Source organism: Crocodylus siamensis, chromosome 1 (assembly GCF_052110815.1).
Source record: "Crocodylus siamensis isolate JL-2025a chromosome 1, ASM5211081v1, whole genome shotgun sequence".
NCBI lineage: Eukaryota > Metazoa > Chordata > Crocodylia > Crocodylidae > Crocodylus > Crocodylus siamensis.
The window spans coordinates 305857364-305884820 of record NC_143395.1 but is presented as its reverse complement, the minus strand read 5'-3'; the positions used below and the strand labels follow the sequence as shown (position 1 = coordinate 305884820).

The following is a 27457-nucleotide window of genomic DNA, read 5'->3' as shown; positions in this document are numbered from 1 at the left end:
TATTGGGAAATGGGTTTCGCTTAACACTGTTTCGCTTAGTGCTCAGTTTTTCCAGAACCAATTAAGAGAACTAAGCAGGGGTTGCCTGTATTCCTTGCCCTGTTACAGACTATAATGGGGAATCACTAAAATACCTATAACTTTGTCATTTTTTGCAGATTCAGATGAAAACAACAGGGATGGTAACCCCTTCAGAGGGCATGAAGCCTGCCAGGTTTCAAGGAGAATAGGTGCAAGGGTTTCTGTGAAAGTGCATCTCAAACTGCTGAAAGCAAAACTCATATAAAAAAAAAAATGGCAAGCCTTCCAAATCTCTTAATTGATTCAGAGGTTTCTGATTGGATTTGGACATTTTAATGGGTCTCCTGATTCAATTTGGATTTGGAGATTTGGCCACTGAATCAGGCCAAATCTCCAAATCGAATCAGCTACCAAATCTTTGCACAGCCCTACCCCATGGTATTAAGCAATGTACATATATATGTATTGCACGAAGATGGAACACACCACAAAAAAAGGACATATAAATTGTAATTTTTTTGAACTGTGTTTTGATACCTCTATTTTGACCATGCTTCAGAGTAAATGCGTCTTTTCTGCTACTTCATCTTTGATCTTCAATCTTTAATTGATTCTTTTCTGGAGGACTGATTTGTAGATCTACTGATTCACACATGGGGTTTAGTTTTGTCCTGAAAAAAATAATGATTTGTCTTCATTCTCCTTTCTTTTTATGTATTCTGTGGATTTTGACTTTTCCCTCCAATGGTTTCAAATTATTTTTATCATTTTCAAAACCTCCTTCTGATAGTAAGGTGTCCCAGTGCTGTCCTTTCCTAGGATGTACCATGAGCCGGGATCTCATGTGCAGGGATCCTGGTTTTCTCTAATAAAAAAAATCCCATTTGGGGGTTATAAAAAGTAACCCAAAATCCACATTTTTCTGTGATCAAAATGAAACACCACTATATGTGTATATAGATTTTGGTTACTTTTTTGGCTCAAAAATTGGGGATTTTTTTTAACAGAGAAAACCCTGCACATGCGTACCACCATATGATTGCTGTTGGACAGCAACTCAACCAAGTGTCTGCTTTAGACTAGTGTCAATATAATCGTGGCTTTCAGGAATCCAGTCCTTGGGTGATGCCTCTACAACCATCTTTCTCCTTTCTAGGACTGGCAAAGAAGCCTAAGGTTCTGCCTCAAGTAAACTCCACTATTTATGTACCTCGGGTTGCAGAAAGCCTTACCCTGGCCCTTCTAAAATGACCTTATGTGATAAGCTTTTCCAGAGTGAAGCATCCATTGCATAGAGTTATTAAAGCAAGCTCAGTGGAGACATAGAACCCCCATCTACGTGTTACAGGTATCGAGCAATTAACTTGTTAATTAAGCAATTACCTAGAGACCAGCAAAAACACGTGCAAAGTAGCTATCACACAATAAAAAGCTCCAACCAGCTATAAAATTAGACCTTGAAAACGTGTACAGGAAACCCTTGCTATTTGGAGGTTCGGCATTCACCGTTTCAAATATTTGTGAATGCCAAACCCACATTTTAAATGCATGTTATGCACTTACAGGAGCTCCTCAGGAGCGCCGCGCTTGCTACCACCGCCACCAGAGTCATGCCCCTCCCCCCACAGCTGCTGGAGGCACTGCGCTGGGGGCCTTTATGTCTCCACCAAGCTCACTTTAATAACTCTATGTAATGGATGCTTCACTGTGGAAAAGCTTATCACATAAGCTCATTTTAGAAGGGCCAGGGTAAGGCTGTCTGCAACCCGAGGTACATAAATAGCAGAGTTTACTTGAGGCAGAACCTTAGGCTTCTTTGCCAGTCCTAGAAAGGAGAAAGATGGTTGTAGAGGCATCACCCAAGGACCTGATTCCTGGAAGGACCTGATTCCTTATTCGTGGATTTCGCCATTTGCGGGGGATACGAGAACATACCCCTTGTGAATGGTGAGGGTCCCCTGTACTCACTTTATAACTGGTTGCTGTCTAGCTTTAATTTGCAGATGTCGAGGGTCTCCCCTGCAGCTAGGAGCCCTGTCAGTTGACAGGGCTCCCAGCTGTAAGGGTGTACTTTGCCCAGCCATGCCTGGGAGTCCCACAACTGGGGGACTCATAGCCCCAGCAGCTGAGAGATGCTGCCGCATGGGAGGGGAGGGGGGTGAAACAGCTGCCAGGATCCTCAGCCACCAGGGGTGCATGAGGTGCCCCCCCAGCCAGGAGCCCCTCAACTGAGAGGGTTCCCAGCCACGGCACATTGCTTTTTGCCAGCGCAGGGGGAGCCTGGGACTGGGCTGCTCCTGCACTGGAAATAAGGTGCAATGGGATCTAATGTGCAATCCCACAATCATGCCTTCTGCTGTATATGTGTGGCATAACAGGAGGTTCAGTTGTGTGGATTGTACATTAGATCTTACCGTGCCTTTACCTGCACATGTAGGAGGGCCCAGAGTCACACAAAACTAGGGCTGGAAGGGACCTAGGCACTCTCTCTTGCTAGCCCCGTAGTCAAGGAATGCCTCCCAGAACTAATGGGCACCTGTACACATGACAGAGCTCTGCTTGGACACATGCTAATTAGCACACGTCAGAGCAGACTTGATTATTTGAGTGTGCTGCAAGTCTGCTGAAGTGTGCTAATGAATGCACTCCAGCAGCCTCCACATCATGTGTATTCAGCATCCTCACATTTCAAAATGGTGGTGTGGTCACTTTAAAGCTCATCAAACAAGTGCCCCCACTGCCACTTTGAAGCACAGGACACTGAATACAAGTAATGCTGAGGGCACTTTAATTAAAGCAGATCTCAGAGCCACACTAATTAAAGCACCCTCCCCTCCACCCTGGAGCACATGTATAGACACCCAATGATTTTATCTTTACAGTACCCCTATGGTGCACGGAAGCATTGCTATTCCAGTTCTTACAGGCAAAGCCTTGAGGCAGATTCAGGAAGCCTATAAGCAGATGTTTAATGTTAGTCCAGTGACTAGCAGGCCTGTGCCCAAGGCTGTGCAGAATTGAGAACTGAATTCCTTCTTGGGTACAAGTTTGCCACCTTAAACACAAAATCATTCTTCCTGCCTTCTCATGTTTTTGGCTGCATCATTGCTTCACTGCTGTGATCCAGAAGAGGCCCTTCTTTATACCTCAGTGGCAAAAGGGGGATAATTGTATTTAGCTGTCTCTGTAAAGTACTTAAAAAAAAATGGATGAAGAAGCCTATAGAAGTGGCATTGTTTTACCATGTCGTGTTTGCAGTCTGAGTTCTCCATACAAAACTGCTCTTCAGTATCCTGGGAAGAGCCTGTGGTTTTAGTTTGTATGGCCTGCCACTCTGGGCAGAATTATACAGCATTAAACCTTTGAGCAGAAGGGGCTAGCTTGGTTTTTCCTGCCCCAGAAGAATAATGGTGATGCCAGACCATCTAAAAAACTTATATAACATTTGACAGCTGGCCCATCCAGTCCTGTGCGTTTCCAAGACTTATGTTTTCCATAGCTCCCTGGATTTCCCTGTGTGCTGTTTTGCTAGGCTGTCTGTATTCTGAGGTGATATCTAAACTGGACTCTTTAAAATAACTGTTTCCTCTTGGTTTTTTTCTTCTTAATTTCATAGCCTGAATGAATATTTTTTTCCATAATCTGCAACTGTTTAATTTCCTCTGGAAATGCCACAGTCAACCTTGGCTCATTTTAAAGAAAGGATATAATTCCTGGGGTTTCTTCTGAATTCCACAATACCTGAAGTATGCTAAAAATAATGTCTGATAAAACGTTTTCCCTGGAGAGAAAAAATCATGACATAAGCCTTTGACAAAAATCTTTGATGCATACATTCAATATGAGTCTCTTCTCTGCATATCTCTTATGCCATCAGTATTACAACATTAGCTAAGGGTGTTTTATAACTGAGTTTTGCCTCTTTACAATCCTGTGAAAAAAGTGATAAGTCTTGTATACAGGCTGCTACTATGGAGGTAGCGTGCCTGTTACGGTGCATCTTCTGGCATGTTATGCCACAAATAAGTGATGCTCTGACAACTGTCCTTTTATGCCTAGATCTTCCTATAAGCTTGGTAGAGGCAGAGCACTGGCCCTTGCAGAACTGGCCAGATCTGTATGTCTTCCAGCCCAGTATTTTTTTGGAGAGGAAAAGGGGAAGCAAAGAATCTCATGTAGCTCATTTCTAACCTTTGTGTGTAAGCCAGTTTGTTACTCTGCAGGCTGTCATCACCAGTCCAGGAACTATTCGCAAGATTATCAAGTATGAAACTCTAATTCAATAATACATTTATTTATGAATTCAATTACAAATGAGAAAAGAAAAAAAAATACCTCCAGGGCTAATATCATGAGCATACATTGTAAAATGGATGGTATGAAATGCTGCTGGTTATCACTGATCTTACAGGGATCCTGGTTTTTTTCTCTGATAAAAAAATCCAAAATTTTCTGATTTAACCCCCCGCCCCAAATCCACCTTTGTCCATGATTAAAATGAAACACCACTATATGTATGTATGTATGTATGTATATATATATATATATATAGATATATAGATATATATATAGGGCTGGATAGATATATCCACTATATATATCTATATATATAGTGGTGTTTCATTTTAATCATGGACAAAGGTGGATTTGGGGCGGGGGGGTTAAATCAGAAAATTTTGGATTTTTTTAATCAGAGAAAACTAGGATCCCTGTGATCAAGTAAGAGCTTAATCCCAAGGTCCCTTCCAGTCCTAATGTCTATGAAAATCTATGAAATGCTACTAGTACTCTAATTAGAATATGAATCTGAGCTAAAAGAATCCTTTCTGTTCTGGTGACACAGAACCTCTAGACTGTTCTGTAGGGATAGCTGCGACTGATACATTTTTGTGGATGCATCTAAAGAATTGGATACATCCAATGAAGGATCACCAGGATTTCAAAGACTGCTGTAGCCATCCTGAGCTGAACAATCTGCATGAGCCATATTATATTTTGTAGATGTGAATCTATGTTTATTATGCCTTGGCAGTTTTTCATCTGTATCCTGAAGTCTTTTATAACCAAGTTCTTCAGGGGCAGCAGAAGGTTGTCTTGGTTTGTGATGAGTTATTTTTGCGGTTCTCGGCCTCATTCTATGGTTCTTGTAAGTTTTCATTTTGGAGGATGAGTAGTTGCCAAGGGGCTGTTCACACTTCAAAGGTTTAGCTGAAGTTGATGGATTTCCATTTGTTATTGGTGGTGAGTTAATGGAGGAATATTTTTTTACTGGTTGCTTTTCTGCAGCTTTCAGGTGTTTCCCATTTTCCTTAGATTCCTGTGGTGATAAATGCACTGGGATTTGATTCTTTTTTTTGTGAAAAGGTTGATTTTTTACTGCCTCGGTGTCTTTTTCTGGTTTTTTACAATTTGTTTCTGAGATTATTTTGAGTTCACCTTTTTTGGGTTCCTCTGTTTCGTAAGTTTTAGAAGTATTAATTTTCGCTGGTTCTCTGTAATAATTAAAAAAGACATTTTCAGCAAAACATGTTCATTTTTGCAAATTAGGATGACAACTTAACTCCTTACATCAGAAATCTAATTTATAGTCTAGAGTTGTCTTCTACTATTAAAAGTTAATATTTTGTGTTGCAGAATTCAAAAAACAGTCATGAATTTTTAGCTGCAAACTCTTGTTAGCAACTATATACTTATCCAATGGGGAAAAAAACATCAACTCACTCTTCATTCTTCAAATACTTCGAAGAAACTATGTGCATCAATATTATCAAAGCCACAAGGATACCAGGGACTGAGATGCAAGCTACTACAATAGATTTTGGTATGGGTTTAATGTTGTCCTTGTGATGAATACCTAAAGGAAATCATACAAAGAAAAAGCTGACTACTACTGAGAATTTAATGTGTTTTACATACTGCTGAATTTTGTGGTTAAATATTTTGCTATTTTTGTAATTTTTTGAAATTAATGAAAATCTCTGACTACCTTTTTTATCATTTCAGGAGCACTCTTTGAAGTGATGCAAACCAATGTATTTGGGGATATTATTTCCTGAATTGCTTTTATGGTGATGATAATTTTCAATATTTGTATACTGTGACAATGGGCCAACTTGGGGCCAGGTCTTGCGTTGGCCTGCCCAACTGTTTAAGTAGGGCAGTCTGCCCAGTCTTTCCTGCCATGACTTGTTGTTTCTTAAACTGGTGTAAAATGCAGGAGGAGGCTGCCCATGCAGGGTGCTATCCATGGCTCCGTACCACCCTACTCCATGGCCCATGCCTCGCAGGTGGCATCCAGTTTATTATTACAACTCCGGCTTGAGGCCAGGACAAACTCAGTCCACTAATGGGCCTCTTGCACACTACCCTATTGGGGTCACACTCATACTGCCCCCCTCTCACTGGGCCTCTTGCACACTGCCCCTCACTGGGCCACACCCAACCTTCCCTGCTCCCTTGAGTAACCACGTAGGCCATCAGGCTTGCCTACTTTCATTCCTTGACTGGCCAGCACACATTCTCTCATGTCCTCTGCAACTCTTATCTGGACGGTGACCAGCCAATTCTCTAAACACTGACTCTGCCCCTAGCCCCTCACTGGGAAACTTTACAAACATACCCTTCTCCTGAGAGATGGCCCGTGTGCAGCTCTTCAGACTGTCCCTTCAGCCCTACTCAACACCCTTAATGCACAGGCCTTCAGACTGCTGCTGCACACCCTACACTGTGCAGGCCAAACCTGCTTTATTGTCCCCCTCTCTGGGGCCACACTACTGCCCACTCTCTCTGGGCCAAACTATTGCCCCTTCCCTGGGGCCTCCGGGGTCTTACACCCCTTTGGGGCTCAGATGCCCAAAGGTGTGCCTGGCCCCCATGCCTGGCCCCAAATCTGGGTATCCCACCAGGATGTGGAGGCTGAGGTTTAAAGTGCCCCTACCCACTTTTCATTGAGGAGGCAACTGGCCTGGCATTTCTGGGGAACTCCCCGGCCACAGGGAGTCCCACCAGGCTGTCCTCCCCAGCAGACTGCAATTTCAAGTCATACCCAGGAGTCTCCTACCTTCCCCAATAGCTCGTGCCCTTACCTCCAGGATGTTCTGAAAAGCAGCTAAGCCAGCTGTTGTCTTCTCAACTGCTGGCATCAAACTGCTGCCTCAGCCTTCAGAGCCTGGATCTAAAATGGGCACCTCATCAGGGCAGGCCCACACCTGCCAGCTGCCTGCTCCCAGCCTTAAAGTGGCAGTCACCCAAAGTGCCCTGCCACATATACGTCAACTAGTTCAAATGCAGCTGAATTCACTCTTGCCCCTTCCTTCCCTCTACCAATCATTCAAATAAGGATGAACCAACAGATACATATAGGTGAGAAAAACAGACATTATCTCTTATACTAGCCAATTTCTGATGAGTATTACCTAACTGGGATTTACATATCACTGGGCACATATACATGAGATGATTTATTGCCCAGTAGACTAATATACTGTGCAGTAAAATGTCACTATGTAACCATGCACAGCAACTACTGAATAGTAAAATAGAGGCTAATGCATGGTTTTCTAATACCTGTAAATACTCCAGTCTCAGAGTGGGGGCTGGGATATGGTCCCCTGCCTTGGCAGCAGGCAGCTACTGGGCCCCAGGTCTGATCTCAGAGTGGGGGTTGGAGCACCAATCTTGGAGCTGGGGCCCATCAGTTGCCTGCTGCCAAGGCAGGGGAACATATTCCAGCCCCAGGTCAGAGTTGGAGCTTGGCAGCAGGCAGCTGCTGGGGCAAAGGACAATGTCCCAGCCTCCACTTCAGTCTCAGAATCAGTGTTAGGCAGCAGGCATGTGCCTGGGGTGGAGTGGGAGGCAGTTGCCCTGGAGGCAGGACAGCTGCCTGTACTCCCTGGAACCCAAGCCTGACCCTGGTGCAGGCACAAGTGTAGATGCACTCCCAAGGAAAGCTTACTGTGCAGTAAGCTTCCAGCATATTAATAGCACATGTAGATGAACCCATTATGCAGGGAGAACTACAATTGTAATTGTGTTTGAAAGGGGCCTTAAAACTTTGTTTTAAAATCAACATGGTATCCAAATAAAAATCTCAGTGTAAAACAGAGAGCATTACAGGTGAGCAGTGGTGATACTGGGTTCTAAACTACTCTGTTCAATAAATGTTATAAGCAGTTATTTCTTTCCATGGTCCAGTCTCTAAAAATTACATAGTGTAAATATTCAACTGAGTAACAGGCTGCTCGAAGTGAATTTGTAATATACATATACAGAAGCCAGAGTAGAGAGGTACCTTAAAGTCTTCTCAGGGACGCATACATATACACTTATTGCATTAATACTGAAACTAATAATGCTGTATTTACAGAACCATTCTTTATCTGTGGCATAAAGTTCACCTAACAGGTAACGTGCTACGACTAATTTGTAAACTACAATTTCTAACTTATTTTCTTGTGATTTGTTTAAATCAAATTTTGTATTTCTGAAACCAAAGTTATGCAGTTTGGTTTGCAAACTTAAATGTAGTAAAGTAACCATAGTTTGTGTGCACTATTTAGTTCTGTTTTATCATGCCTGCCTTTATGACAGATTTATTGTAATCTAAGCATTCAACAACACACTCTGCTCTGTTAATTTTCTAACTGATGTCTTTGCAAGCAAATTGCCATAGTCATCGAAAAATATTTGCTGTCTTTCAGCTGAACACACACAATATGTTTTAACTTAATAAAAACCCAACTGAAAGGCATAACTCAAGTTTTTAAAAAACAGAATGAGGTTAGCAGTAGCTTACTAAATTAATAAATATGGGACAACAAAGCTGACATTATAACCTTGTTGCATTAGGTAAGATTTGATTTAATTAAACCAATGTACATTTTGTGAGAATGGCAAAGAAGAACAAATTTGTATTGTGTGTCAACACTAACTTTTTGGTTTGCAAGGGTAGTTACTCATTTTTAAAATAAAAAAGCTCATATTTACCTTCATACTTTTTAAAAAATGCATATATTTTGGGACTCTTTATGTCCACTTTTTCTGACACACTTCGAGGCTCTGTTAAAGAAAAAAGAGGTTAACAGTCTAAGTGTGTCTCTCAAGTCCCCTCTACACATTACATTTATGTTGTGATTTTGTTAATCTTTCCATAAATGGCAAGGGTGTTATATATGCACCTAAATTAAGGTACCAGAAGGTGCCAAACCAGTCATAATGCATATTATGTCTGGTTTGTATGGTGCCTTTTGAACATGTATTGTCTACACACTGGGGCTGTCCAGGATGGATGCCTGATAATCAGCTGATTGATGCAGTCGGCCTTGAATAGTTCCAGGTTTCCCATAGGCAGGGCCGACAATCTTGTCATCACAGACATGGGGCAGCCCCAAGTCTCAAACCTGCCTTTGAGTTGCCCCAGAGCTGATGCTGACAGTCAGCTGATTCTTGGCACCAGTTTCCAGGACATCTGGGTTCTGGGCCTGAGGTTGCCCTGTTTAACTGGTCTGTGAATGCAAAACTTCCAGGTACAATTTTGCAACACAGTTCAAACCAAACTGAAATCATTACCCTTAATGTTGTTTGGGTGCAGCATGCTCTGATTTAATATAAAATCAGTTGGTGGCATATAGGTAGTGGGTCATTTGTAAAATGTTTAATGGGGAAAAGCTGAAATGAAAGAAATTCAGGTTCATTATACTAAGAGGTAAAACTGGAAACATTGCAGACAGCATTTTGATTTGCCATTCCAGTTTATAATGAATGGATATTACCTGGCATGGATGTTGCTTCAAATTGTTCTTTATTTTTATCTGAGGGTTGTAGATTGGTACTACGGCCTTTTAAAAGTATCTGTGTTTTCTTCTCCTTTTCACTGGACTCCTCCTTCTCTTTAAGAGAGAAAAGAATTGAGAGATTAGGAGATTAAAAATTAAGAATTGGACTTAGGGAGCAGTGCGAGATGCACAGGTGAAAGTCCCTTGCGCCCCATGCCCCAAAGACCCCCAGCAACCTCCCAACAGCTGCAGAGTGTCCCCGCTGGCCCCCAGCACAGCTGGAGGTAAGTGGGGCTCATGGTGGGAGGGGACTAGTGCAGTTCAGCTGTGGGGAGGCAGTTGAGAGGAGCCAAGGAGGGCCTCACCCCGCCCCAGCTCCTATTTGGCCCAGCCCCGCAGGGAGCCAAGTGATCAGAGCCTTACAAACAAGCCACACAAACAGGCGTGCTTCTGGGCCTGGTGCACAAGTTTAGCACAGGAGTTTGCACAGAAGGATGAGTGAGAGGGCCTGAGGCCATGTCAGTGAGCCCTAGGGAAAGGAGTCCCATCAGTAGCTGACCTGCCAGCGGCACGATGCAGATGGGCACGCGCAATGTGGATGGGCACCCTGAGGGTCCCCTTGGAGTCTGCAGCCTCCCCCTCTGGTACCTCGGAGGCCTCCACCTAGACAGAACCCATAGTTCCAGGCTCCATGCAGATAGAGCCTCTGGCGCTCGGCTCCAGGGGCTACCTGGCACGTTTCCAGGCTCATGGGACCGGGAGCATGGCCACCTCCCCTTGTGAGGTTTGCTCTACTTTGTAGTCTCTGGGACACCAGATAGAGGAGCTCCAGGCCACAGGCCAAAGACTGTGTGCCATCAGGGAGGGTGAGCAGGAGATAAGAGTCCTACTGCCAAGCCCTTCACCCCCTAGAGGTGGAGAGTAGACCAAGGTCACCTTCCAGGACAAGGGAGGACTTGGGGATCTTCCATACTGTCCAGCCAGGGAGTTGGACCAAGGTGCGGCCCCAAGGCCTGGCGCACCAAGGTCCCCTCCCCTCTGGGGCTTTGCAACAGGTACAAACCTCTTGCATCCCCAGTTGGGCCTGCAGAGATGCCAGCTCCTGCAGGCAAGGGAGGATCACCCACCCCTACTCTCCCTAAAATGAAATGCAGAGTGGTCATCCTGGGAGACTCTCTCCTGAGTGGGACTGAGGGGGCAATTGGCCACCCCAACCCCCTAGCCCAGGAGATCTGCTGCTTCCTGGGGGCCCACATCTGGGACATAGCAGAGAGGATCCCAAAGATTATCCAGCCCTCTGACCACTACCCTATGCTCCTTATCCATGTGAGCATGAATGACATGACTCGGAGCAATCCCAACCAGGTCATGATACAGGGGTCTGGGAGCCAGGGTTAGGGGCACAGATGGTCTTTTCCTCACTCCTCCCAGTTGTGGGTCATGGGCTGAGGAGGGAGAGATGGGTCAAGGTAGTCAACCAGAGACTGTGGCACTGGTGTCATCATGAAGGCTTTGGCTTCCACAATCACAGTCCACTCTTTGCTGAGAGAGGCAGTGGGCTGCTGGAGAGAGATGTCCTCCACCTCACTCCACTAGGGAGGAAGCTATTCTCAGCCAGACTGGCTGACCTGCTCAACCAAGCTTTAATCTAAGCCTGTTGGGAATTGTGGGGATTACCGTCACTGAAAGCCCACTGGGCAACCTTTGTAAATCCAGCAGGCTAAGGCACTTAAGAGAACCCACCCCTGCCCTAGCCCCAGAACAATATGTAGGGAAGGCAGGGGTACTTAATGGAACACTTACCTGCCTGTACACCAGTGCCAAGAAGTTGGGGAATAAACAAAAGGAACTGGCACTCCCGCTAAAAAAGAATGACTATGACATCATAGTGATAATGGAGACCTGGTGGGACTCCATCTTTGACTGGGCCACAGGTATAGATGGCTATACCCTGTACAGGCGAAATCATGCAGATAAAAGGGGTGGGGGTGTAGATCTCTGTGTCAAGGACAGCTACACATCCCTGCAAATTGACATTGGCACCCAGGAAGGATGACTGGAGTCTCTCTGGGTTAAAATATGTGGGGAACGTGACACAGGGGACTTTATGGTAGGAGTCTACTACAGACCTCCTAACCAGAAACAAGAGCTGGACCAGGAATTCACCAGAGAACTGGCTGAGGCTGCATGCTCTCAGTGCATGGTTGTCATGGGAGACTGTAACTACCCAGACATCTCATGGGAAGAACACTTGGCCAAATCCAATCAGTCACAAAGCTTCCACACATGCGTAGATAAGCTCTACCTGAGAGGTAAAGCATTGCTGGACCTAGTACTGGCCAAAGGGGATGACTTAGTCAGTGACCTAAGAATTGACGGAAAGCTGGGTGATAGTGACCAAGAGCTGATCACCTTTACTATCCATCACAAAGCTGACAAACCAGTCAGCAATACAGAAGTCCTCAACTTCAGAAAACCTGACTTTGACAAGCTCGTTAAGGCCCTAAGGGACCACAACTCAACAGGAAAAGGAGTCCAAGAGGAGTGGTTGCTCCTCAAGGGAGAAAACCTGACAGCACAACAGATGGGCATCCCATCTCAGAACAAGGGTAGCAAAAGGGCACAGCAATGCCCTTGGCTCAGCAGGGAACTTGAGGACCTCCTACGCCTCAAAAGAGAGACTTATAAAGGATGGAAGGCTGAAATTACCACCAAGGTGGAGTACTCGGCACTGGTCTGTACCTGCAGGGAGTGGATCACGAAAGCCAAGGCTGCAACCAAGCTCCATCTGGCTTCACATATCAAGGATAACAAAAAGTCCTTTCTCAGATATGTAGGGAGTCAGAAAAAAAAGCAGGGGCAACATTGGACCCCTGCTGAACCAAATGGTACAGCTGATAACTGACACCCAGGAAAAGGCCAGTCTGCCTAATGGGTACTTCATGTTAGTCTTTCATCAGTCCAATGGGATCACCCTGCTTAGCAAGATGTGAGACAGCCAGGGTGAGGGCATATTTATACCTATCATCAGTGCTGATCTAGTAAAGAATGACCTTGAGAGGCTGGACACCTTCAAGTCAGCTGGTCCTGACAGATTACACCCTAGAGTACTCAAGGAGCTGGTAGGTGTCATAGCCCAACCATTGGCAAAAATATTTGAAAACTCATGGCACTCAGGTGAAATACCTGAAGACTGGAAGAGGGTGAATGTAGTACCCATCTTCAAGAAAAGGCAGAAAGTAGATCCCATGAATTACAGGCCAATCACCTTGACCTTAATCCCCGGTAAGATTCTGGAGAAAATTATCAAGGAAACCCTTCTGGATAAGCTGGCTGAGGGCAACATCCTAAGGGATAGCCAGCATAGGTTTGTCGCGGGTAGGTCTTGCCTGACCAATCTCATCTCCTTCTATGGCCAAGTAACATATCACCTGGACAAGGGAAAAGAGATTGACAACATATATCTGGACTTTAAAAAAGCTTTCAATCTTGTGTCCCATGACCTCCTCATGGAAAAATTGGCCAACTGTGGCCTTGGCTACACCACAGTCTGATGGCTGGGAAATTGGCTCCAAGGTCAGACCCAGAGAGTAATGGTCAATGGTAGCAAATCAATTGGTGAGGCCGCAGCTGGAGCACTGCGTCCAGTTTTGGGCTCCACAATTCAAAAAGGATGTGGAGAAGCTTGAGAGAGTCTAGAGGAGAGCCACGCGCATGATCAGAGGTCAGGAAAACAGATCTTACGATGATAGGCTGAGAGACATGGGACTCTTTAGCCTGGAAAAGCGTAGGCTCAGGGGTGATCTGATGGCCACCTATAAATTTATCAAGGGTGACCACCAGGATCTGGGGGAACGTTTGTTCACCACAGCGCCCCAAGGGATGACGAGGTCGAACGGTCACAAACTCCTGCAAGACCATTTCAGGCTGGACATAAGGAAGAATTTCTTTACTGTCCGAGCCCCCAAGGTCTGGAACAGTCTGCCAGTGGAGGTGGTTCAAGCACCTACATTGAACACCTTCAAGAGTAAATTGGATGCTTATCTTGCTGGGATCCTATGAACCTAGCTGACTTCCTGCCCTTTGGGCAGGGGGCTGGACTTGATGATCTCCCGAGGTCCCTTCCAGCCCTGATGTCTATGAAATCTATGAAATTATGGTGCTCCGTGACCAGTGGCATCCCCTAAACTTCTGTCCTTGAACCGGTTCTCTTTAACATCTTTATCAATGATTGGTGTCAGAAGCACACTGGCTAAGTTCACCAATGACGCTAAACTTTGGGGCACTGTGTCCAAAGCTGAGGACAGGCTAGTGATCCAGGCTGACTTGGATAAACTTAGTAAGTGGGCGGATACAAACCTGATGACGTTCAATACCGATAAATATAAGGTACTCCACCTCAAGGTGAAAAAACCCCCGTAGCATGCTATAGGTTTGGCAGTGCTCTTGCTAGCACCACTGCTGAAAGAGACTTGGGGGTCATGATTGACCACAAAATGAACATGAACCACCAATGCAATGTCGCAGCTGGTAACGCAAACATAACTCTGCCTTGCATCTATGGATGCTTCTCAAGTAAATCTCAGGATGTAATCCTCCCGCTGTCTTGGCCTTGGTGAGGCCACAGCTGGAGTACTACATCCAATTCTGGGCCCCACAATTTAAGAAGGATGTCAAGAAGCTTGAGAGAGTCCAGAGGAGAGCCACACGCATGATCATAGGCAAGATAATAGCCCTTATGAAGACAGGCTGAGAGCCATGGGACTCTTCAGCCTGGAAAAGCACAGGCTCAGGGGGGACTTGGTGGCTGCTTATAAGTACATAAGCGGGGTACATCAGGATCTGGGAGAACATCTGTTCACCAGAGTGCCCAAGGAAAAACAAGAACCAATGGTCATAAACCCCTACAAGACTGTTTTAGGCTGGACATAAGAAAACATTTCTTTACTGTCCAAGCCCCCAGGACCTGAAATAGACTCCCTCCAGAAATGGTGCAGGTATCTACTCTGAACTCATTCAAGAAATGTTTGGATGCTTGTCTTGCTGGGATCCTTTGACCCTAGCTGACATCCTGCCGCTGAAGCAGGGGGATGGACTTGATGATTTTCAAGGTCCGTTCTAGCCCTAATGTCTATGAAATCTATGAAAAATTGAGAGATTAGGAGATTAAGAATTAAGAGATTATGATTATCTCAATGATGCAATATTTCTTAGCACTTTAAAAGTGAAAAAACATCCTGGATTGTGGATGGGAAGCTTCCCCTGCTCCAAAAAATGCATAATTTGTGGGGAAGAAATTAAGATGCATAATTATTCTAAAAATCTAGCTAACTAATGCAGACTGGAAAACCAGACATGGTAAGTAACTGTAATGCACATAGAAGAGGACTTTTTGTGATGCATTGTAGAGTTGTACCTCATAAACTAAGTAAATTAGAGAGGGTGTCAAATGCCATTTCTGAGGTGACCTGAGAAAGGCATTTGATGTCTAGAAGCTAGTGCAACAACTTTCTCAACTATGCAGTTGGTCCAATAAAAGATAACACAAAAATATCCTTGCCTCTTGAACATTTCCTGAATCATTATGAATACAATAATACTCCAGCTTTACTATAATCTGCAGAGAATGTTTTGTTAATATTCCATTTGTGCATTTTGGCAAACCAGAAGTTGAAATGTTTGTATAAAGGTGGTACCATTTTAATTAGCTAGAAAAACCTATTAGGAGAAAAACTTTGGAGAAAGCAAGTCCTATCATGCAGATGCCATCGCACAATGAACATGAAATCCAGATAAAAGTAAATTGACCTCCAAAATAAATTTCTGGCACCCTTGTAAATGTCACTGAGGAGGACAGAGCTCACAAACGTAACGCTGGTGTCCAAACAAAAAGGAATGTTGAATATAGCCATATTTTACACATTAGCAATAGAATTGCATTCTATTATCATTGCAACACTTCCTCCCCCCCCCCCCCCCACAATACCCATGGTCAGAACAGGTGATAACTGCATATCATATTTCTATGTCTTGTTACTGCTTTTAATGAAACTATAAATTCATTTAATATGTTTGCTGGTCTCAGTCAGATAGGTGCTCCACTGTGCTAAGCATGGCAAAATGGACAGATCCAGACCCAAAGAATGTACAAAAGCAGATTCACATAGCAGGTGCATAAGACAAGTGGGAATCAGGAAAGGGCAGGGAGAGCAAGAACAGAATAAAAAGATGGGCAGTTTTAGCTCAGAGCAGTGGTGTTTTGAATTCTTAGCCAAACAATAATACCAATCAAATATCTGGACCGGAGTCTTACAGCCTGGCCATTAACTATTCCCATCTTTGAAAAGGAGATTAAATAGCAATACAATTTGTATAGCAGCAGGGGTCACTTATCATTCAAAACTTGTTATTTGCCAAACAAAGTATACTTTTGTCATATTTATTGTCTATTCTAAGCAGTAGGAAATTCTGGTAGCTGCTGCAGAGAAACTGTCTGCTTCCATCTGTAAAGTCCCTGTCCCTAGTACATGTGCATTTCCATGGTATGTACTGGAAAGACCTTACTTTGTAATGGCCATCACTTATCTTTTCCACATGTATAAGTTTCTATAGCTAAGACATCCCAGATAGTTTGGGGACATGTGTTTGTAGAGGAAAGAATCAATACATGCAAGAGGTTACAAGCTGGTTGGTAGCAATTATGATCAGTTGTTGCCAGATGCTTCTTAGAAATCCCAGGGATATATGAAAAAGAAATAGAAGCAAGGTTAATCCTTTTAATATTTTATTTTGGACTTTTACACATGAATGGGAACATGGGGTCAGATCCTAATTCAATTTTAAGACATCTCTGTATAGGCATCATAATAATTCAAATGTAGGCACCTTCCTGAAGGAGACAATCCTACTTGACAACTTATAGTGCCTATGCTTCTCATACAGTGATTGGGGAGCCCTAGGTGCTTCCCAAAGGTGATCTATTCTAGATTGCCTCATCTCTCAGCAAAGCAGTGCCCACAGCTAGCCAATAGGATATGAGAGGCACAGGGGTGTGTCTACACTCCTGCTTCTGCTAGGTGTTAGGTGTTTGGCTCAGGCTGTGAGGGAGAAATCTCTATCATCTTGTAATCCAGAGAGCCTAGAGGTAGACCACCTATCTGAACCACATTCCTAACTGACAGCAGCACTTACTTCAGTATAAATTGCAGCACCCATTCACTTCCCCATTTTCCTAGGACAAGAGTAATGGTTGGGGTGCCACTGTACTTGTGCCAGTAGTCTAGTAGCAAGAACCCCTACCCAGGTAATGGGAGGCCTGGGCTCTAGACTTTCATCATACTGAGCAGGAGTGCTTGCCACAAAATTTGTGGGCCAAAGAAAGCAGAGCTTCACCATATGTATGATAGCCAGTAGAGCTACAGGGAAGGAAAATCCACTCAAGGTAGCTATATTTTTAAATATAGCAGGCCCAGAAGCTCTGTCTCTTTATAATAACCTACAACTGTCAAAAGCAGAACAGAAAAGCTATGGCACAGTAATAAAAAAGTTTGAAGAGTATTGTATACCCAAACAAAATGAAACCTTTGAATAGTATAATTTTCATGTGAGACAGCAGAAAGAATGTGAGACAATACAGGAGTTTGTCAAAGACTGCTGGCTCTCACATGCAACTTTGGAGACCTAAAAGAGTCCATGATCAGCAAGGATCCTGGTTTTCTCTGATTAAAAAAAATCCCCAATTTTTGGATTTAAAGAAATAACCCAAAATCCACGTTTTTCTGTGATTAAAATGAAATGCCACTAATATAGAGATATATGGGGAAATACTATGGAAGAACATGACTTGAAGCTAACAAAGGCACTAGAAAGAGCTTGCAAAACAGGTTTGAAACTGAACAAACAAAATTGAAAATTCAGGGCAAAGAAATATGTATCTGGGAGCAAGGTTTTTTGAGAAAAGGGTGCAAATGGATCCTGCAAGGGTTAAAGCCATTGCAAAAATGCCACCCCTTACAGAGAAGGAAGAAGTGCAAAGATTACTGGGAGATCAATTATATAGGGAAATATCTACCTAATTTAGCAGAGCAGGCCAAACACCTTTGATCACTCCTACAAAAGAATGCTCAGTGGACATGGGAACATGAACATGAAGCTGAATTTAAAAACCTGAAGGAAAAAATAATGAAAGCTCCAGGACTAAAATATTATGTCCCTAAAAGACCCATTAAATAGCAAACCATGTCATAACTCATATCAAATCGATTTTTGCTAGACATGGGATTCCCCAAATTGTGAGAACAAACAACAGACCTAAATTCAACTGTCTTGAGCTTAAAGAGTTTGAAAACCAATATGGATTCTATCACAATACTTCAAGTCCTAAATACCTACAATCCAATTGTCTGGTGGAAAATGCAGTACAAACAGTCAAAAATTATTGAAAAAAGCTACAAATTCACACACCAATGTTTATCTGTCACTCTTAAATTACAGGGCAACACCCATGAAACATAGATTGTCCCCAGCAGAAATTCTGTTTAACAGGAAACTCAAAACCAGACTGCCAAATCTTGTGGAAGATGCTCATCAGAATGAAAAGCAAAATGTGGAAACATCTTTAAAAAATGACAAACTCAAACAAAAATGGTACTGTGACAGGGTTCCAGGAAGTTACCACAACTGCACAACAAAGACATTTTATTTTAGATGGATGAACATGGAAACAAAAAGCATTAGTTTCCCAGCAAGTAGCTCCCAGATCCTATAAAATAGTCACGCCGGAAGTACAGGTGTTAAAATGGAACAGACGACACTTGCATCTTGTGAGGGGAGAAAAGAAACAGCCTCACGAGATTCACCAAAGGAAACAGCTAACATCAAAGCAACAAGAAACAAAGAGAAGATTGAAAATGACAGATAAAGACAGCTGAACACGGAAACCAAACAAGAACTGAACCAATAAGGACTGAGAATGCAGACAAATTGAGAAGATCACTTAGAGCTAAAGAGCCAACACAAAGACTATAGAAACCTGTTAAAATGTGCTTTAACTATAGGTTGAACTAAACTGCCAATGTTAGTATTATATGGGAATATGTTATATGTAAAAGAAGAAGATGTGTGGATACCTTTAAGAGTGTTATATATAAGTTGTTACATTTGCCCCTGGCTTGCTGGAGGCAGATCAGTAGACTAGGAAGGCTTTCTGAATATACAAGCATTCTCATTTTATAAGATTAACTCCTTGTTCTTTTGAGAATTACACAGAGTTCATGCATCTCTCAACACCAGCTTGGATCTCAGTTAAGTATAGGTAGGCTACCTAAGTATCTCATGCCCATGTGGGTTGCTTCTGAGCATAAGTAGCAGGATATATTTAGGTGCTTAAAGATCTCTTCAGACCAAAGTGGAAGCTATTTTCCTGTGCAATTCTGAGGTGGCTGAGTGGAGTAAATGTGGAAAGCTCTTGGTGATGTCAGGGCCCAAGTCTGCCTAACAACTGTTTAGGTGTCTAGAGGCCAATTATGATTTGGCCCATATTGTGTGAGGGAGGAACAATACGACGACTAGTATTAAGTTGGGTCAGAATACTTTTTAAATTTTCCATAAAACATTTAATGGGTTTTGTCTACTTGAACTGGAAACAACAGTTTAACAAAATGCCAGGTGTCAAACTAGCAAATTAGCTGGCTGTTCAGTGCTCTCCTCTAGGTATGGGAGTTAAACATCTTTCTCTGGTCAATTTGAGTAAGCAATTTTAAGTATCTGGAATAACACTTGTACAATTTATACATTTGAAGGCTTCAGTTGGGAGTGGCTGCAGAAGAACAAAACTGTTACAGTTTATGCCAAAGAGAAATAGACAATTTTGTTCTGAAAAACTACTGTATTATGAATACTGCTTTTCTTTGCACATTTAAGGGAGTTTGGGTTGGATTATGCCTCATTAAATCTGTGGTTTGGTCTTTATTATACACAGACCTTCTCAGATCATAACTGTGGAAATATTACACTGTCTCTCTATGACAACAGTTACTGGTAACTGAAACATTATGTGAAAGACCTAGCTCGGTCCCCAAATAAAAATTGCAGTCTCCCCCTTTCTTAGGACCGGAGAGTCTCCTTTTTTTTATTTCACTCACCATGTTAAGGAAGGATGCAAACAGATAGGCTGTCCTGAGGGACAAAGATGATGTTACAATTTTACATTTACAATTAGGGCTTCTCTTCACAGGACTCCATCATCCCCATACCCTGTCCTTACCACACCAGATGTGCTTGCGTTGATCTTGTTAAGTCTTCTTTGTGGAAAACAATTTCTCTATGCTGCCTTGAACAAAATCTAGGCAGCTGGTCTCTGGCTGATGGCCTCTGGTCCCGTTCCAACACATGGGCCAAAATATAAAGTTACAGTTTCCTCCTTTTCCCTTAGCCTTCAGAGAAGGGTCACCTTAGACCACTGGCCCAAACTCACAATTCAGATCTGCTTCTCCTCCTTCCTTCCCCAGGTCCCCAGGATGAAGCCCCACTCTCACCAGACTCAATCTCACCCGTTCAGCTGTGAGTGCTCTTCAGGTAAATCTATGGGACACACTCAGTCTCTGCAGGTCCTGGCTCAGTCGAGCTCCCCTATGTGCTGCTCCCCTCGCCAGAGGAGAGCCAACTGCCTGTTTGGCTCCCTTATGAACTCCCGCGAAGATCAGCTTTGACTGCGGCAGCAGCGTTCCCTTCTCTGCCTTGCCGGCTCTCACAGCTGATTGCTTTAATTAACATCTGGGACTTTCATGCATCTTTTCCCTGCCTGGGTTTGTCATGTCTTTTCTCTCCGTCCAGGCTCACTGCCCCGGTAAGTTTCATCTCTTTCTTTGTTCTTTTGGGGTCTCATGACAGGGTAGACTCACTGCCCTATCGCACATTAGAGCAGCTTGTTTGTTTTTCAGGATGGGCTAAGACCAGTAGAGAGCTGAGAGCTGCTGTGTGTTGTAAATTGCCTCCAAAACACTGCTAGAGTCTTGCATGAAGATAAACAAGATTTGCTTTTATCAAGGAGGTATACTTCTGTAACAGCACTCATCATTACAATAAACATTCACATGAGTGAAAGAAGAGAAAATCTATGTCTGTCTTGATTTTAATATTTCTTGTTTTAAACACTTTTCTCTTGACTGTGGACCACAAGTTCCACGTATTTTGGAGAATGGAAGGGAGGACATGGAAAGTGTGCTCTAGACAGATCTAGGTACAAATAGGATATTAGCAATGAAAGCAAATCCCAAACCAGTGGTCAGATTGTTTCCCCACAGATATCTGCTGTGGGCCCATAGCAGCAGGATGCCAAAAAAGCTACCCCTCTACCATGTAATCATTGTCATGTTTATAGTTCTATATGACAAAAATGAATTTACTGTCAGGAGTTAAGGAACCACCATGGAGTGTGTTATAGCCATTGACAATGCTGTAAGGGGGGTGATGGAAGTCTGAAGTAATAAATGGCACGGGGAAAGCAAATAGGGACTCAGTAAGCACATCTACATGAGATGCTATCTGCACAGTAGCTTACTAACACTGCTCAGTAGCATGCCAGGCAAAAACCATGCTAATACGCTACCACGCAATAATATTAAGCTATTGTCAAAAACCCGTGAGCCAGCCCTACTGTTCAGTAGCATAAGTTACTGCACATTGATTTAGTATTTGGTTAACCAAATACCAAACTTAATGTGCAATTACTATGGCACATTAATGAATGTGTAGTTGTGCCCAGTATTTGCTATCTCTTACAAAATTAGAACTAGGCAACATATGAACCAATTATTAAAAACCAAGCTTAAAATTAAGAAAAGGAAATTCTTTTGAACACAACCTGCAATTAACCTGTGGAATTCATTGGCACGAGATGATGTATAAGCTGATATTTTAACCTGGTTCAAAAGAGGATTAAAGAAATTGATGCAGGAGGGGACATTAAATGTTACCCATCAGCAGATGTTATTGTTATGGGTGCAAAATCCAAATTAAAACTTCCAAAACCTCCAAATGCTGGACTGGGCAGGGAACGGATCAGTCTGGGTCGGTCCAGCATAAATACTCTTCTCTTTGCCATCCCTGCACCACTGTGGGTGCACCTACACAAGATGCTATGTTGCCATAGCAATCAGCTACTGTGCCATAGCTTGTTGCTATGGCAATGTAGTATCACTGGGCATGAACCATGACATCAGTGCTACTGTGCAGTAGCAGCTAAAAATAATCATGTTACTATGGGACTGTGCAGTAACAACTGTGCAGCACAGTTGTCTGCTCGTGTAGATGTGTCCTATGAGATACAGAATACTAGATGAGATGGTCTGACCAGTATGTCATCTCTTATGATCTTAATTCAGACTTCTAGTATGCTGGTACATTATCACCACATTTGAAGAATGTTATAGTAAAGCTATGTTGTCTAGGTTACATTAACTGCGTTCTTTTTGTGTGACTGATATTCCATCTGTAATGATACATAGCTTGTTTGTTAAATGTCTGAATGTCTATGGATGAAATATGCCATATGAGACTTAATGTGATTTTATTATACAAGCACTTACTATTTCTCTAATACCACATAATATTTTGTAATATCTCAGATGCACAACTACAGACTCATGTGGCACCATGAACTTTTTTCCACCATACACAAAGTAGTATCCAGAAGCCTGTATAATAAACCTATAGCAAGAAAAGACCGGGTGAGATTTAAGTTTGGCCTTCCATGACTTCAGTTCATAACTTCTGCACTCTTAGTGTTGTGTTTGAAGTATACTTTTGCATAGGGACCTCAATCCAGCAAAACACTTAAGTACACAAGTAATTCTAACCATATGAATAATTACACCATTTTCCAAGGATCACTTACATGTGCTCACCCTAGGGTTAAATTTAAAAAAGGAATTTGGTGCCTAAATCCTTTAATCGCCCTACCCTACCCCAGTCACAGCCCACCTGCTCAATGGCCACATAACCGTGAAACGTCTTAACTGTCTCAATAGTTGCCTCAGTTGTAATGCTTGATCTGTAGGCACATCAGGTTTCTTCTGCACCTGGCTTTGTGGGATTAGATATTATTTAAAACCTGTCTAAGCCAATCTGGTACTCCTGTGGAAATTAGTCAAATTATTTACTTTTGAATGCACATGTATACACTCTAGTTTCATGCCGTGACAAACTATGGTTTTAGTGTAACATTTTTGATTTAACCGTGTTCATATTATAATACATGATAAAACATGCCTTTGCTTCCATGACTATACTGTTCATGGGGAAAGAAAGGTTCCTGTGAGGTCCCAGAGCTGGCTATGTGCAGGACCAGACAAGGTAGAACTTGTGCAACAATAGGGAATTGAATATCCTTGTTCATGCTCCAGGTGGGTTTGGTACTCATCCTCTGGAAACACTCAACTTTTTGTTTTTCCTGCTAACATACATGTCAAGCAGTGAATGAAACGGTAATTTTTCTGCAGCAAAAACAAGAGCTGACATCTCTCCTAGCAGTAGTCACCTTCCAGCCACTGCTGCTGCTGTTACAGCTGCTCTGGCTATGTTTGCTGCTGAAGTTTCCATCAGTGAACTGAACATCAGGCTACACATACACAAGTCCAGTTCTGTGCCATTTCCTCTAATTCATTTCACTCATACACTCGAAGTGACATGAATTTAACTGATGAGGGCCAGTGGAGTAAGCAGGGCTGAGAGTGCTGTTGAAATCATAGATAAGTAGGGCTGGAAGTGACCTTCAGAGGTCATGTAGTCCAACCCCGAAATGTAAAAAAGTATTGCTCTCCTTATGCAATTAAGTTTAAAAAAAAACATGAAAAAGACTCAACATCACTCACAAGTAAGAAGCTGCTTTTTCTACGTCACTTTTACACTAGTACACCAGCTTCAAAATGATGAAGAGGTACCAAATTACTCTAGAAACCAAAATCTCACCTCAATAAATAACTTATCCAAGAGATTTTGCTGTCACAATAACTGAGAGCAAAATACTTGGTGATCTGAGGCCTCAACAAGCTCCATCCTTGAGGAGCACTAAGGCCCAAATTCTGTTACCTTTTGTGCATCTAAATGTCACTTACCTATCCATATAATTGGCATTTTAAGCACTTACACATAGTGTGTGAGGGCCATGTTGCACATTAAATTTGGGGTGTGTTTACTGCACATAAAATGTGAGCACTTGCGCATTCAAGTACATGCTAAGTGTGATTGTATCATAGCAAAAGTTTGACTTTTTGCAGAAGTATCTCCAGATTATATTAAGTAGCATGTAGTTAGCTATCATCAGACTGCTTCACAGAGGTAATACAAGCTCAAGCCTCCAGTGTGGTGCAGGGATTGCGATTGTCAATCAGCTGCAGCCAGTGTCACGATTGCCAGTGACAGAGACTTGGCTCACCACATGGATCTAGAGTCAGGTACAGATCAAGCAGAAGGTGCAATGCCCTTCATTGTCCAGGAAGGGTCAAGGATGTGCAATTAACTTCAGCCCTGTCCAGGGTGGGTTGAGATTGTAGTAAGCTGGAATGGACAATTATTTCAGCTGGATGGGCACTTAATGAGTTTTGGTGAGCTGTCAAAGGCCACACACACAAAATCTTTCAGAAGATATCATTTTAACAAATTATTGATAAAAAATCATATACTAAAAATCAAACATCTACCATAACATACTTTAATTTTATTTTTAAAAAATAATATTTGTCCTGGTTTGTGTTTTTTAAGTAATGGATATAGAGGCGATTGCATAATAGTTGAAAATAAAGTCTTACTCTTGTATGTTGTATGTGAGGGTGTATGGCGGGGCAGTTAGGAATGGTGGGTATACACTTACTAATCTACTGCACAGTAAAGCATCACTGTCTACATGTGTGCACCATTTACTGTGCATTAAATTAGTCTACTGCACAGTTAGCTACTACCTGTAAATTCATGTAATAAACTAACTGCACAGTAGATACTGCACAGTAGTGTATATGTAGATGTTGACCCCAACACTAGAGGGTCACAAGGGACAGGGAACTTTTCCTGGTCCTGGCTGGAGCCAGGAGCTGAGTAGCACCAGGACAGGTAGCTCTCTGCACTCCTGTGTCCCAGTGCTGCTCAGCTCCAAACTTCTGTGGGGAGCTGAGCAGCTCTGAGACATGGGGAGAGCTCTGCTTCCCTGCACAGCTGGGGGCTGGCCAGGAGCTGTCCCACTTCTGGAGCAGCTTCCAGCCAGCCCCCAGCTAGGTGGGGATATCCCTGAGCTGCCGGGGGTGGGGCTGGCAGGGAACTGTCCCACTTCTGGGGCAGCTCTCAGCTAGCTCTGGGCTGGGTGAGGATTTCTCTGCACATCCTGGGGCTGGCCAGAATCTGTCCCAGAAGCAGAACAGCTCTCAGCCAGCTCCCAGCTGCTTAAGGAAATCTGCAACCAGCCAGGGGCTGGCTGGGAGCTGCCTTAGAAGTGGGACAGCTCCCAGCCAGCCCCCAACTATGTGAGGAATCCCCACTGGGCATGGGGTTTGTCTCCATGTGCACAGGGCGGGGAGAGTTCTGCAGCAGCAGCTGTCTCCCAGCACCTTGCACATCAGGACATATAACTCCTGCACTTGCTGGGTAGGCTAGACTGGCCAGACAGCTCTATGACTATGGAAGTCCTTTCTTGTGCCACAGCTCAAGTCACAAAATAAGTCACAACATTCTGACTGGCAAAAGCCCACAGGTAGTTAGGGCTCTGACTCAAGAAGCAAGAGCCCTATGTCTGATGAAAGTGACTGAATCTTGTATTAGTACAATATTAAGTAAACCATAAATATTTATATTTACCCGTGCGCTGTCTATAAGTCTCTAAAATCTGATGCATCAGGTCCAATGGATAAGGGGCAGATTTTGGAACATCTGCAATCAAAGATAGGAGGATGGACAATTACTACCTGTTTTAAAAAACAAAATAAAACTACTAAAAGTTCTGTTAAGTTACAGCCAGAAGCAAAATTATTAGAAACACTTTGAACCAGTTACCAAAATTATTCCTTTTATTTTATGGATAATCAAGACCCATTTTATATTATTCACTGAAATCTTTTGTTGAGTACTCCCTTGATATGGAGTTATAGCTCAAGCATAAGATGCTAAAATCAGCATGTACACAGTAGTTAGTAAATAGAATAAGTATAACGGATTTAAGCTACTTACAAAGTGAATTAATCATTGAGTTACTATTATCTTCAGGTAGGGCTGGGACAGGTACATCTGAAAATGAAGCAATTTACAGTGAGGATCTGCCATGCACATTTAATTTTTTAACCAAATGTCTAACATTTAACAAGTTCTACTAAAAACACAGACCTTTCTCTGTTGCATTTACCATGGTATTAAGCTAACCAACAAGGGTCACATCCAAAGGTTTTTTATTAGGCACTCATCACAGGCTCTTTGCTCTGGCCTACTTTCCTGCCTGCATTATCCATTTAATTTGGTCACCATGAGACATTATAAGTAGGTATCTATTCACTTCGTGATTTTGCAGTTTTCATGGAAACCATGAAAATGGCCCTAGGTGCCACAAGTGGTCCACAATTTTTACTTCCCATCCAGAGACAGTTTTATTTTAACATGATACTGTGTAATCACTGACATATGAAGAACATCAATGGGAAACAAAGTTGACTTTTATATATCAGTAGGATTTCAGCCCCTACAGAGAGATGCTAAACTAAACATAACTTCCTGCCAATTGTCACTTAACACTAGCACTATATTTCACACTTTTATTTGACACTCCTGCAAAGGGATACAGCTTATGCTAGATTACAGCCAGGGCCCATTCCTGAGGCACTGTTGTGCTTGCCACTGTACACAAGAAGAAAAAACTCCTGCCTCAATAGCTCACTCTCTGAAACCCTCTTTAATGTGAACCCCTGGAGGAAAGAGAGGAGAGGTCTCCAAACTGTGCCCACCTGAGGGGGCTGAGGCAGTCATTTCTGAGGATGCCATCTGTACCTCCTAGTTGTGAGAAGATGAAGCTGCTTCATTAACTACAGCACTTAGGGCTCCTATACACATGCAGGGAGGATGTTTAAATGAGTCTGATTAATCACGGTAATTACAGTGCTCCAGCAGACTCTAGCATCAGTGTATTAACATCCCCACACTGAAAAATGATGGCGGGGGCACTTTAACTAAAGTTTGTTCAACAAGCTTTAGTTCAAAGTGCCCTGCCACCATTTTTCAGCAAGGGGATGCTGATACACATGACGCTCTGGGCATTTTTGATTAGTGCGGCTCTCAGAGCTACCCTAATTAAAGCGCTCCCCCCTTGCCTCCCAGAGTATGTCTATAAACGCCTTTAGTGAACCACACATCATCCCCAGTGGGATGGAGAGGGGCCCTTGGACCTCTCCATCTGCAGAGGAATCACTGTGTGCCCAAACAGCTGGATGCTAGGGGGATGCACAGTGCCACCAAGGCAGATTGTGTTGCAGGCTTCATGCCACTCATGCCAGGCACCTCCTCTGCCCTACCCCAGTGCCTTACCTGCCTCCAGGTCCCCAAGGATATCAGCATGCACACAGAAAGCACACAGGCATACAAGCAGCAGGAGGGAAATGGTAGCTTGTATCATGCTCACTCTCTGCTACCACAAT

At 43.1% G+C, this 27457-nt stretch overlaps 1 protein-coding gene across 1 annotated transcript; it reads right to left on the bottom strand.

Moving 5' to 3' along the window:
* Positions 1–604: 604 nt before the first annotated feature.
* LOC149874742 (uncharacterized) lies at positions 605–27435 on the bottom strand. Its single transcript, XM_090031687.1, has 7 exons — positions 27348–27435; positions 26007–26063; positions 25638–25709; positions 9792–9908; positions 9007–9078; positions 5743–5875; positions 605–692 (listed from the first exon to the last, which is right to left on the bottom strand). The coding sequence occupies exons 1-7, from the start codon at positions 27433–27435 to the stop codon at positions 605–607; spliced, it is 627 nt and encodes a 208-aa protein (XP_089887813.1).
* Positions 27436–27457: the final 22 nt, after the last annotated feature.